The sequence below is a fragment of the Pongo pygmaeus genome, chromosome 6 (genome assembly GCF_028885625.2).
Source record: "Pongo pygmaeus isolate AG05252 chromosome 6, NHGRI_mPonPyg2-v2.0_pri, whole genome shotgun sequence".
In the NCBI taxonomy this organism is placed as follows: Eukaryota; Metazoa; Chordata; class Mammalia; order Primates; family Hominidae; genus Pongo; species Pongo pygmaeus.
Genome location: NC_072379.2, coordinates 156340675 through 156355028, shown reverse-complemented (window position 1 = coordinate 156355028; position 14354 = coordinate 156340675). Strand labels below are relative to the sequence as shown.

General features: G+C 46.7%; 1 protein-coding gene across 1 annotated transcript in view; it reads right to left on the bottom strand.

The window, feature by feature from the left end:
• UBE3C (ubiquitin protein ligase E3C) overlaps window positions 1–13576 on the bottom strand; it is a 130249-nt gene extending 116673 nt beyond the window's left edge. Inside the window, exon 1 of the mRNA XM_054494482.2 lies at window positions 13155–13576. Within this exon, the coding sequence (XP_054350457.1) occupies window positions 13155–13220 (66 nt within the window). The 5' untranslated portion in view covers window positions 13221–13576. The remainder of the gene's footprint in view (window positions 1–13154) is intronic.
• Window positions 13577–14354: the final 778 nt, after the last annotated feature.

Sequence of the window (14354 nt, the reverse complement as noted above, 5' to 3'; positions counted from 1 at the left end):
TCAAACACCCAAACTGCCCCCCACGCATCTCTAAAACCTAAGTCTCATTAATGTACTTAAAACCCTTTAGCGGCTTTCCAGTCCTCCCTGAATATGCCTTAGTGTGTCCTACAATGCCCCCCCCAGCTCTGTCCCTGACTACCTTTCTCCCAGCTCTGTCCCTGACTACCTTCCTCCCAGCTCCCTCCCTGACTACCTTCCTCCCAGCTCCCTCCCTGACTACCTTCCTCCCAGCTCTCTCCCAGACTACCTTCCTTCCCAGCTCTGTCCCTGATTACCTTCCTCCCAGCCTTCTCTTCTACTTTCCCCACACCCTTTGCCCACCCCCATTCTGGCCACAACCTGTAGCTGAACACCACGTCTCCACGGTTGGACACCTTTGCCCATGCTGTCCCTCTAACTGGTGACAGTAATGTTAATATGTAAATAGTCCTAAGAATCTTACCCAGTCCAGCACACAAAAACTGATGCTTGCTTGGGGTTCTGGAAATAGTATACACACATGGTACTAGAACAGAAGGTGAACAAACTTCTGGGTACAAGGCTGTGCAGAAGCGTTCTCAGATGACGGCCACTTTACTGTGATGCCCCACTGCTTCTCACTTCACTCACCTCTCCTCCCTGTCATGATGTGGCTACCTCCTGCTCCATGGTTGTCATGGTGACAAACCAAGGGCTGACTGACTCCCCTTGGTCCAACTGCATAGCCCCCTCTTCTCTCCAAGGGCAAATGGATTAAAAAGCTAAATGATCTAAATCAGTGAATTTGCATTGTTACAAAAAATTACTCCTTATGGTTCTACTAGGCTTTTTTGAGGAAGATACTTAAATGGCTTAATAAATAGTATTTCCAGCAGGATAATGCAGGAACCTAAACACTTCCAAGCAGCATAAGGGAGAAGGTAACAGTTCACAAGAAAAGCCAGCACATGATCAGGAGGGCTCATCTAGAAAAATAGCATTTTAAGTCAGTTCTCTATTTACTTGTTTTTCAAGCTGCTCCTAGTTTGCCAATTTCTTTGTTACATTTCCAAAGAGCTACACAATCTTCTCCGAGTGAACTCACATTCACCAAAATGTATGTGGACAATGCTTGCTTTTTAACTCACTGTTGTTATTTATGTAGCCAATAACTACTGATATAGAAGGTAAGAGGTAAGAAGGAAAACCACAATTTTTAACTCCTAATAGGCTGAGACAGAAAACATAACGTATTTGTTTTGCAGTGCCAGCATTTACGACTATGCTAGAACTGAAGTTCCCTTCTACAGTGGCTTTAGGATTATGCCCACAAATGCTTTGCTACGGCTTCCCTTCAGGAGGTGGAGCCCGATTCCCCTCACCCTGAGAGTGGGCTGGACAAATACACTATGACCAAAGTCACAGTGTGTGGCTTTGAGACGGCCAGTCACCACAGGCTTTGCCCTTCCTCCCTGCTCTGTCTGGTCAGCAGCTTAGTGGGAAGCCAGCTGCCATGAGGACACGATATCCCTAAGAAGCCCCGCAAGCGGCCAAGAACGGACTCTCCTGCCAACCGCCAGCACTAACTTCCAGGCTTGTGAACAGGCCAGCTCCGAAGTAGATCCAGATGCCCGCCCCACAGAACTGACCAAGGTAACAAAAATGTATTGCTTTAAGCTCTATTACACAGCAGTAAGCAACTAGTATCTTTCTTTTATTCAATGGAAATTAAGAAACTGGGAAAGTAGCTATCTTGACTGTTCAGATAAACATAATTTAAACGCAGACTGCAATACTGTTTTGTAATCTACTTATTTCCATTAAGAATAAATCATGTTCATAAATACAAGTATGTTAATAAATTAATGATAGACATTAATACACATCATGACCACTTTAAATGGCTGCACAGTATTTCACTGCATTGTTATATTAACGGTTATTTAACAAATGTCCCGTATTTAGACATGTAGGCTGTTTCAGTATTTTTCAGTATTATAATACCATAAATCACCTTTCCCATGCATCTTCTCCTATGCATATTAGTTCACTAGAATAAACTTTTACGTTTCTAAATGTAGAAATTTGTTCTGCTGGATTAGAGGGGACATATCTTGTTAGACTCTTTTTTTTTTTAGACAGAGTCTTGCCCTGTCACCTAGGCTGGAGGGCAGTGGTATGATCTCAGCTCACTGCAACCTCTGCCTCCCGGGTTCAAGCGATTCTCCCGCCTCTGCCTTCCGAGTAGCTGGGATTACAGGCGGGTGCCATCACGCTCAGCTAATTTTTTGTATTTTTAATAGAGATGGGGTTTCACCACGTTGGCCAGGCTGGTCTGGAACTCCTGACCTCAAGTGATCTGCCAGCCTCCACCTCCCAAAGTGCTCGGATTACAGGCGTGAGCCACCATGCCCGGCCTTGTCAGACTCTTGATAAATCTGTTATAACCAACCCTAGGTAGGTTGTGCCCAGTGTCTGGTACGCCCTCAGCAACAGCAGGTATTACCGCCTGTAATCTGACCACCATCGAAGGTGGTGGGCTATGGAAAGCATGGCTTCTCCTTCATGCTGACAAATGGTAAAGGACAGCATTTGGAGAACTGAGACAAGAGAACAGGGACATGCAGAAGGCAGCTGCTTTAAAGGCAGTAAAAAACAGGGGTCACAGTCAAAGAATAAGATGCCCCACTTCCAAATTCCTAGGTGCCTACATTCTATAATAGAAGAATTAAAGAAAAGTCACAGAGGGAAGCTCCTTATAGCTTTTGCAAGAACTTCTTTTGAGGCTATTCTATGGTCTTATGAGACCATCTATTTTTTAACCTTTTAAGGACCCTAGCTGGCAATTCACACTGTAACTCAAGAAAATCAGCACACATTCAAGTGGTTAAAGCCAAGTAGGGGATATCATGAGGCAAGCCAGATGCCTAAGGCACAAATTTAAGGAGGCACTCACTCTCAGGGATGTGCCAGTGCAGGGTCAGCCTGTGCATGAACCTGAGAGTAAGTGCCTCCTTAAATACTGTATGGTGCTTTACCCACCTCCCTGTAGGCCCAGATTTAATGTCCAAAGAAAATGAGACAATTAGTCTCAAGTCTCACTCCTTCCATTCCACTTGGTTTCTATTTTTAAAAATCGGTTAATTCCTGGCCGGGCATAGTGGCTCACCCGAGGTCAGGAGTTCGAGACCAGCCTGACCAAGATGGTGAAACCCCGTCTCTACTAAAAATAGAAAAATTAGCTGGGTGTGGTGCAGGCACCTGTAATCCCAGCTACTCGGGAGGCAGAGGCAGAATTGCTTGAACCTGGGAGGCGGAGGCTGCAGTGAGCCGAGATCGTGCCATTGCACTCCAGCCTGGGCGACAAGAGCAAAACTCTATCTCAAAAAACAAAAAAAGAATTCTTAACCTTATCTATAGCAGGGAACTACAGTCTTTTGCTCCTATATGTAAAGGATACAGCATAACTGTATTCAAAGGAACAAATGCAGTGTTGCTGAATAATACCAGTCCTGACAGTCAATTAACATTTTCAGAGCCAGGCTGGGGTTGGGTAGTGGCAAGCCTGGAGTTCCAGCTCCTCAGGAGGCTGAGGCAGTAGAATCGCTGGAGACCAGGAGTTTGAGGCTGCTGTGCACTATGATCATGCCTGTGAATAGCTACTGCACTCCAGCTTGGGCGACACAGTGAGGCCCTGTCTCTTAAAGGAAAAAAAAAAAAGAATTTGATCTTAGAAAATATTTTTATTTTATTTGATGCCAGATCTGTAAGAAAAAGTTTTTATGTTCCACTGCAATGTATATGGAGCATTATACTATCACATACTTTACACGCCTGCTTTTTAAAACAAAATAGCACAAAACATTTTAAGTTAAAATATTTTAGGTAATCCCTTAAATTATATAATAGAGGGCAGTTTTACAAAACTAAGCAATCAAGTTCTTATCATCTTAACAGTCTAGACCTATCATAGGGGAGGAATTAAAACTAGAGTAATTGAGGCCAAGCATGGTGGCTCACACCTGTAATCCCAGCACTTTGGGAAGCTGAGGTGGGCAGATCACTTGAGGCCAGGAGTTCAAGGCCAGCATGGCCAGCATGGCCAACATGGCGAAACCCCATCTCTACTAAAAATACAAAAAAAATTAGCCAGGCCTGGTGGTGGCCGCCTGTAATCCCAGCTACTTGGGAGGCTGAGACAGGAGAATCACTTGAATTCGGGAGATAGAGGTGGCAGTGAGATTGCACCACCATACTCCAGGCACTCCAGCCTAGGTGACAGAGGGAGACTCTGTCTCAAAAAAACAAAATAAAACAAAAAAACTATAGTAACTGGTTTTGGCAGGCCCTAGAGTATCCTCATTCCATAAGGCCAGTATCACTCCAATAGCAAACCAGATAAAGACATCACAAAAACACCCTAAACTGATGTCCCTCATCAAAAGAGATGCAAAAATCCTGAACAAAATATCAACAAGCTCAATCTAACAATGTATACAAAGAATTATGCATCACAATCAAGTGGGATTTATCCCAGATACGCAAGACGGGCTCAATGTTCTAAAATGACTTAATGTGATCCATCATATCCACAGGCTGCAAAGGAAAATCACATAACATTAACAGATACAGAAAAAGCATCTGACAGAACCCCACCTTCATTCATGATAAAATTCTGCAAACTAGGAACAGAGGGGAATTTCCCCAATTTGATAAAGAATATCCACCAAACATCATACTTCATGATGAGAAACTCAAAGCTTTCCCACTAAGATTAAGAACAAGGCAAGTTTTCACCACTCCTTTTCAACTATAATCCTACCTAATGCAGTAAGACAATAAAACACATTGCTTTCTGATGGTCTTAGAAAAGAAAAAAGAAAAAAAAAGGCATACAGATCAGGAAGGAAGAAATAAAACTGTCTTGGTTGCAAATGAAATGATTATCTGTGCAGAGAATTCCAAATATCAACCAAAAAACCACTCCTGGAACTAAGAAGTGATTATAGCAAGATTTCAGGACATAAGATTAGTACATGAAAGTCAATTGCTTCTCTACAAATAAGCAATGAACTGGAATTTGAAACTGAAACACAATACCGTTCACATTAGCACCCCTCAAAAATAAATACTTTGGTATAAATCTAACAAAATATGTATAAGGTATGTATAAGGAAAATTATATAACCAATGAAAGAAATAAAAGAACTAAACAAATTAAGAGATATTCCATATTCATGGATAGGAAGGCTCAACACTGTCAAGATTTTAGTTCTTCCCAACTTGATCTACCAATTCAACGCAATCCCAATCAAAATTCCACAGGTTTTTTTTTGTGTGTGAATATCAACAAACCGACTCTTATGGAGAGGCAAAAGATCCACAATAGCCAACACAATACTAAAGAAAGGAAGTCAAAGGACTCACACTACCAGACTTCAATGCTTACTATGGTTGGGCGTGGTGTCTCACTCCTGTAACCCCAGCACTTTGGGAGGCCGAGACAGGCGGATCACTTCAGGTCAGGAGTTCAAGACCAGCCTGGCCAACATGGTGAAATCCAGTTTCTACTAAAAATACAAAAATTAACCAGGTGTGGTGGCACATGCCCATAATCCCAGCTACTCAGGATGCTGAGGTAGGAGAATCACTTGAATCCAGAAGGCAGAGTTTGCAGTGAGCCGAGGTCACACCACTGCACTCCAGCCTGGGCAACAGGAAGCTCCCTCTCAAATTAAAAATAGTTTAGTTTAATATATATACTAAGTAGTACAGTCTACTATAGATCTGTTACAGTAATCAAGACGGTATGGTATTTACAAAGGGAGAGAGACCAATGGAGGAGAGAATAAAGCCATAACAGAGCTTAGAAACATATCCATAAAGGCCGGACGCAGGGGCTCATGCCTGTAATCCCAGCACTTTGGGACACCGAGGTGGGCAGATCACGAGGTCAGGAGTTCGAGACCAGCCTGACCAACATGGTGAAACCCCGTCTGTACTAGAGTAGCTAGGTATGGTGGTGCACGCCTGTAATCCTAGCTACTCGGGAGGCTGAGGCCGGAGAACTGCTTGAACCCAGTTGACGGAGGTTGCAGTGAGCCGAGATTGCGCCACTGCACTCCAGCCTGGGAGACAGAGCGAGACTTCGTCTCAAAAAAAAAAAAAAAAAAAGAGAAATAGATCCATAAAAATATAGCCAACTGATCTTTGACAAAGGAGCAAAGGCAGGCATTCAATGGAGTTGGGGAATGTCTTTTCAGAAATGGTGCTAACTGGATATCCACAAACAAAAAAACTTCAAAAATTAAAAATCTAGACACAGATTTTGTATCTTTCACATAAATTAACTCAAAATGGATCAGAGACCTAAATGTAAAATACAAAATTATAAAACTACTAGAAAATATGAGAAAATCTAGGTTACCTTGGCTTTGGTAATGACTTTTTAGACACAACGCCAGAAGCAAGATCCTTGAAGAAAACACTGGTGAGCTGGACTTCATTAAAATTCAATAGTTATCCAATGTCACAAATGTACCACACAGATACAAGATGTAAATAACAAAGGAAACAGCGTGCAGCGGAGAGGAGGTTTTGAGGACTCTATTATAGTTTCCCATCAATTATTCTGTAAACCTTACACCACTCTTAAAAAAAATAGCCTATTAATTGATAAAAAAAAAAAAAAAAAAAGTAAAAAGAAATGAGCTGTCAAGCCATGAAAAGAGCCTTAAATGCATATTACTAAGTGAAAGAAACCAATCTGAAAAGATTACGTAGTATATGATTCCAACTATATGACATTCTGGAAAAGGCTAGAGTAGAAACAGTAAAAAGATCAGTGGTTGCCAGGTGTTACAGGGATGGGAGGGACGGATGAATATGCAATGAGGATTTCTTTCTTTTTTCTTTTTTAAAAGAGCATCGCTCTTGTCACCTAGGCTGGAGTGCAATGGCGTGATCTCAGCTCATTGCAATCTTTGTCTCTCAGGTTCAAGCAATTCTCCTGCCTCAGCCTCCTGAGTAGCTGCAATTACAGGCACCTGCCACCACGCCTGGCTAATTTTTGTATTTTTAATAGAGAGTATCACCATGTTGACCAGGCTGGTCTTGAACTCTTGACTCCAGGTGATCTACCCTCCTTGGCCTTCCAAAGTGCCGGGCCTTCTCCTTTTTTCTTTTTTTTTTTGGAGACAGAGTCATGCTCTGTCATCCAGGCTGGAATGTGCTGGCACGATCCAGGCTCACTGCAACCTCCACCTCCAGGGCTCAAGTAATTCTCCTGCCTCAGCCTCCCACGCCCAGCTAATTTTTTGTATTTTTAGTAGTGACGGGGTTTCATCACGTTGGCCAGGCTGGTCTCAAACTCCCGACTGCCCACCTCGGCCTCCTAAAGTGCTGGGATTACAGGCATGAGCCACCACACCTGGCCAGCACTGAGGATTTCTAGGGCAACGACACTTTTCGGTATAACGCTGTAAGGGTAGATACAAGTCATCATATATTCGTCAAAACCTACACAATGCACAACACACAATGTGAACCTGAATGTACACCATGGACTTCAATTAATAGTAACACATCAACATTGGTTTATCAATTGTAACCAACGATCCACATTAATGCCAGATGCTAGTAATAGAGAAAAGTGAGGTGAGGGAGACTAGGCATACGGGAAACCTACCTTCTGCTTGATTGTAAACCTGAAAGTGCTCTAAAAAATAAAGTCTATTTTTTTTAAAAAAGCACTGGACAAACATTAAAGTGATCTTAATTCTACTCCCATTATTATTGTCAGAACTATCTACGAAAACTTACAAATTTCCAGTTCCTCCGGTCTACAAACTTTTCTATATCCATATTCATCCCTAGCTTCTTTAAGTCTCAAAATATTTCCCATTGCCTGCTCACACTCAGTTCTCCCCTCTCTCAGGTATTCTCGAAGACTCTGAAAGTTATGCCACTCCTGTCTTCCCCACATTTTTAACCCCCATCCTTCCCAGTCTATAAAGTTTCCCCCGTCTACCAAAACAGACAAAACTCTTTCCGAGACACCAAATTTCCCTCTATCATCCAATCTTCTGGTTCTTTTCAAAAAAGGTCTACACTGTTGCCTTGCCCCTGCCTTATTTTTTAAGAGATGGGGTCATGCTGTGTCACCTAGGCTGGAGTGCTATGGCATGATCACAGCTCACTGCAGCCTTGAATTCCCGGGCTCCAGCGATCCTCCCGCCTCAGTCTTCGGTGTGGCAGATTGTAGGCGTGCACCACAGCATCCGGCCTGTGTTCGGCCCTGTTTGTGACTTCCCATTCACTCTCCAATGTGCTATGCTCTTGACTTCCAACTCTGACTACCCTACAGAATATGCTCAAATCACCCAATTCTTCCCAGCTCCACAGTCAGTAGACTCACTGTGTCTGTGCAGCACTTGGCTGTCACTCCTCCCTCCTTGAGATTCACTCCCTGGACACCACTCTCCTCCACTCCCAGAGGTGTGTGACTCTTTTGTAAGCACCCCCAACTCCCACACGTATTAAACGTTGCAGTACCTCACGAGTCCCACCCTGTCCCAAACTCCAAGTCCTCTTAGGGAATTGTGTTCGAAGCCACCAGTCTGTTGATAACCCCCAAATCTGCATCTCTAGCCCAGATTCCTTCCTGTCTCTCCCACAGGAACTCAGGCATTCAGTCAACAACCACTCCCCGCTTCTTGAAGAATCTACCCCAGCCCTCAGGTGCATCTAGACTGCTCCATTTGAACCAAGCCTCCAAGCCCTCCTCAGACTGAGCTTATCAGGTGGAAACATGACCCAGGCCAATCACACTTTCCTCTCCTGAAAACTGGTAAGCATGATCAAACTTTCTTGACGCTTAAGCTAGGAAAGCATGTGTGAGAAATGGAGAAAGCCAGTCTGCAGAGCCAGGAACGAAGAGGACAGAAAGAAGGGAGTGCACCCAGCTCCTAGAGAAAGACAAGCAACTCCTGTGGTGGTGATACCTGCTATCTGGGTGTTTCTGACCTTTCTATTCTGTCAGACACGCCTATCCTTTCATAAACTTGTTTTTGTTTCTGTTTTGCCTATTAAGCTAGTTTTAGTCCATTTCTGTACTTGAAATCAGATGACCCCATGATATTCTTCTATACACTACCAAGAAAAACATACCCCCAATTAAACTGCATCATGCTATCAGTGTGCATCCCGATGTCAGAAATACTTAAAAGATAGAAATCAGTGTGACTTACAAAAAAAATTTCGGGCTGAGCACAGTGGCTCATACCTGTAATCCCAGCACTTTGGGAGGCCGAGGCAGGCGGATCACCCGAGGTCGGGGGTTCGAGACCTGCCGGACCGACATGGAGAAACCCCATCTCTACTAAAAATACAAAATTAGCCGGGCGTGGTGGCACACGCCTGTAATCCCAGCTACTCGGGAGGCTGAGGCAGGAGAATCGCTTGAACCCGGGAGGTGGAGGTTTGTGGTGAGCTGAGATCGTGCCATTGCACTCCAGCCTGGGCAACACTGCACTCCAGCGTGAGTGAAACTCCATTTCAAAAAAAAAAAAAAAAAAAAAAAACCCCTCAACTTTTATTTTAGAGTTAGGGGGTACCTATGCAGTTTCTTACAAGAATATACTTCATGACGCTGAGGTTTGGGGTATGAATGATCCCATCACCCAGGGAGTGAGCACAGTAACCAACAGGTAGTTTCCCAGCCCTTGTCCCCGTCCCTCTTTTTCCCCCTCTAGTAGTCCCTGGTGTCTATCGTCCCCATCTTTATGTCCATGTGTAATCAATGTTTAGCTCCCCAAAGTGACTTTGAATCAATGGAATCCAATCCACATGTACTCCACACCCCCCCTCCACGAACCTGGAATGCCTTCTTGTCTTCCACCCATCCTAATTACACCCATCCTTCAGGACTAAGCTCCAAACAATTCTACTTTTTCTGAATCAGGACCAAGGGAAATTTAGAATGTAGCAATTACTCTATTGTTATTTAATTTTTAATTGCTTAAGTCTTATCTCCCCAACCAGATTATAAACTTCTTCAAGTCAGACTTGTCATACACAGATCTATACAAATAATAAATACTAAAAGTATTTAATTTGAAAAAAGAAAAGGTTATTCAAGGTGGTAACTACTCCATTTTCCACTAAGCTCCAGAAAGGGAAGATTTCAAATAATAATTTAAGACATGAGAAAAGGGTCACTATAACTTCATTTTTCCAACAAGGGAAGGGACTTATGTGGCAGTCAAAGAGAATTCAGGAAAATAAGCATATGTAGGTGCTCAACATAATTAGTTGTCAGGAAAGAAAATTAAAACCACAAAGAAACTACATCCTCACTAAAATTAAAGGACTTGCAATATCAAGTGTTGGCAAGGATGTGGAAACCTGGACACCTTCAGATGCTGTGGGCGAGCGACATGGGGAAACTGTGTCAGCGGTGTGCACAACAGCTGAACATACATATAATCTAGGACCCAGCACAAGAGTATTATGTGCACCAAAAGGCACACACAGCAAAGGCCTGTAAGAAAATAGAATCAACCATGGTGCGTTCACACAAAGGTCAATGCCGTGCACCGAGGCGGATGGAATCCGCATCTGAGACAGAAGCCGAGCCAAAGAAGCCAGGCACAAAGGACAAGTGGTGAGTGGCTCCATGCCCCTGAAGTTCAACAGGTAACGCTCATCTACAGTAACGGAGGTCAGAAGGACAGTCACCTTTGTGGGGTTACAGATACACGTGGCATAATGACCTCTCAGTCTGTCGACAACAGACCACATATACACCGTGGTCCCATAAGATTATAATTTGTATTTTTACTGTATCTATGTTTGGATGCACAAATATTCACCATTGCATTAAGAGTTGCCTACAGTATTCAGTACAGAAACACGCTGTCCAGGTGTGTAGCATGGGAGCAACGGGCTGTACCAAGCAGCTAGGTGTGTAGTGGGCAACACCAGCTAGGTTTGTGTTAAGTGCACTCTAGGATGGTCCCACAACAACCAACTGCACTAGTGACAGTGTCCACCTCTTTAAGTCACATATGACTGTAATGAATGGGTGAGAGTGCAAGGGAGCCTCTGGAATGCTGGGGATGGTCTTCCTTTGATGTGAGTGGTGTTCCCTCTACAGGAGAGTGTCCATATGCAAAAATCCTTCAAGCTGTACATACAGCTGGCTCCCCACCCAGATTCCTTAACCAGGCCAGGGCACCCATGCCCCAGCTGCTGCCAGTTCCTCCTAAGGGCTCTTTACTGCCACTCTCTCCCAGAAGAATGGCCCTCAGCTCAGGGTTAGCAGTGCCACACTCCCACCCTCATCCCGGAGGTGCAGCAGCCTGCAGCCATTAGGCTGCAATTAGGGCCAATTGTAGCATGCTCCTGGTAAGATGGAGCTAAAGCTAGCCTCCAGCTGAGACGCCTTTTCCTTCCCTACCCAGCTTCCCTCACGCCCTTCCTCCTCAATTTCACTTGCACAAGGATCTCTTTAGTGTTTGTGAACCTGACTGTATCTTAAGTTAAACCTCAATAAAAAGAGTTTTGTTTTTAAAGGGGTGATTCTTTTACACAGCTCGTGCTATCTTCCCTTGAGATTCTGATCAACAGTTAAGAAATCTCACTCCCTCAGAGCAGAGACGCACTCCTTGGTGAAAAGGGACCAACATCCATGGCCCGTGGGGTGTTCCTTCCTGCAACAGAGGCCGCGCGGCGCTGTGTAAATGGCATGGAGTCTCAGGTGGTCTGCCACTAGCTTGCTGTGTGAATGGGCACTCGTTCAAATGCTCTGCAGCTCACCTTCCGAACTTGTAAGCAAGGCGATTTGGCCCTGAGATTCTCTGAAGTCTCCTCTAACTGTAGAAATCCTTTGATTTCATAAGAAATTTTCATTAACGTGGAAGACCCTAAGTGCTACCACGCCCACCCTTAACTGCACAGTACTTACTTCTGGAGCACAAGTGACTTCCAAGCAATCACCATCACACAAACCTCAAAGCTGAAAAATTATCAGCACACTTCTCTCCCAACTCTACCCAGGTTCCCTTCTACCCTCAGAAACCACCAAACACAGCCCCACAGCACAATCTTAATAACAGCAGTTCCTCCTTGGCCTGCCAGGTGCGCACCCACTCCGCGTTATGTGCCTACCTGGCGGTTGTGATATACAGAATATACTGACAGACAAGAAAAACTAGGTGAAGCATTTTAAAGAACATTTCAGAAATGATGGGAAGGGGGGGAAGGGAGGGGCGGGAACAAGACCACACAGTGTTCAACGACTTAGCGGTTCCAGTGAACCAACAGATGCCCGTCTTCAGGGACAGACAGCTGGAAATTCTAGACTAGAACAACAGAGGCGTCATGGTTTGCCTACCCTTATCCTAAACAATTACCATGCGAACAACTTATGGTACATCACAACAGATGTAAGTCCGGAGTCTCTCCACAGCTTCCAGGAGGCCGGTAGCAAATAACTGCCCTGGTCTTGGATTCAAACACGTGGCTATTCATGAGACATTCTGCCTCTACTTTAGAGATTATCGACATCAGCAAATGCCTGCCGTTCACCTTCTACACCCGAAAATGCCCTTCAGGTGGCATTCGAAAAGCAGCCACTCCCTGATGCCATGCGGGAGCGAGCATGAAAAGCGCATTTCTGAAAGGAAACACTCAGAAAGGGTAAGTTCACCTCGGGTGGCACAAACCGTGCCAGGGTTCACCGGCCTCCTGCATGGAAGGGAGCCACGGCCAGCGCGCCCGGGTCCCGAAGCGCAGCGGACAGGCAAGGCCCCCACGGGCGCGGCCTCGAGTTCCAGCCAGGGAGGCCCCGAGTCCAGTCCTAAGTCCCAGCCAGAGTCCTGGCCCCAAGTCTCGGCTCCGAGTCCAACCCCGAGTCCCGGCCGGAGCGGCCCCGAGATCCGGCGAGGAAGCCCCGAGTCCCTGCCAGGGAGGCCCCGAATCCAGCCCCAAGTCTCGGCCCCGAGTCCAGCCCCAAGTCTCGGCCCCGAGTCCAGCCCCAAGTCTCGGCCCCGAGTCCAGCCCCAAGTCTCGGCCCCGAGTCCAGCCCCAAGTCTCGGCCCCGAGTCCAGCCCCGAGTCCAACCCCGAGTCCCAGCCCCGAGCTCTGGCCGCGCAGGCCCCGAGCCGAGGGCGCCCCGCCAGCCCGGCCCTCACCTTCCTGCTCGCGCCGCCAAGGGACACCTTGGGCCGCGTCTTGAAGTCACCTTCGAAGCTGAACATCCTGGCAGCCTAGCCCATGTGCGGGCAGCGCCGCCGCGGAAGCAGCCGGGCGGGCGGGGCACGGGGCGGGCTGGGAGGCTCTCGGCGCCCGCCCGCCCGGCCCGGGGCAGCGAGGACGCGGCGGCCGGGAGGCGACCCGAGCCCGCCCCCGGGCTGTACCCTCCCAGCCCTGCCCTGGGGCGGGAGGGGCGGCAATACTGGAGGGGCGGCCCTGCCTCGCCTGCCCCTCATCCACGCCGGCCACAGCTCGGGCCGCTGCACGGGCGCCCAGCGGTCAGCAAACCCGGCGCTTGCCCCTGGAACTGCCGCCTCGGGAGGGAAGATGGCGGTCAGCCGTCACTGCGTGCGCGGCCCTGCAGACGTGCGCGCCTCCGCCATCGACGGCACGGCGCTCTTCCCGGCGGCTCCGCCAGCGTGCGCGGCCCCGCAAGGCGCGCTGGAGCCTGGGGATGAGGGCGGTGACGCGGGCTGGGCTCGCGGCGGAGTGGGCGGGGCCTGGTGCGTGCGTGGGGGGGGCGCGGCGGGGGGCGCGGGAGGTGTTGGGTGCGGGGCGGGGTGCGGGAAAGGTGGAGTGCGAGGCATGGGCCGGGGTGGGGTGCAGGGCAGGGTGCGGGGTGCAGGGTGGGGGGCAGGGGCCGGCACCCGGAGCGGGCTGGGAGCGGCCAATCTGGTGCCAGACTAGAGTGAGGCGGGAAAGGAGCAGCTAGGCCCAGCCCGTCTGTTTACATCCCACCTGTTCTATGTCTATGACTCGCACAGAGGGACGTAAATATTTACCATGTACACAGACATGCGCAGATTTGCCTCATACATAGCACACATATGCATCTATATATACACACAGCATCAATACATATAAATATGTATCATGTACACATACCTGTGTATGCAAAAATATTTGCTCCTGGACTTACCGTGGGACTTTATCCTGATAAACCCATCGTAATATGAAAATATTGTAAGTTGTAAATGTATTTAATGCTACAATAAACCCATCACAAAGTCAAAAAATTGTAAGTTGAGCCATTTTAAGTTGGGGACCACCTATACATAAACATGTGTCTTATATCCGCACATACATATACATATCTCATATACATGTGCATATGCATATATATCACACGATTGAAACCA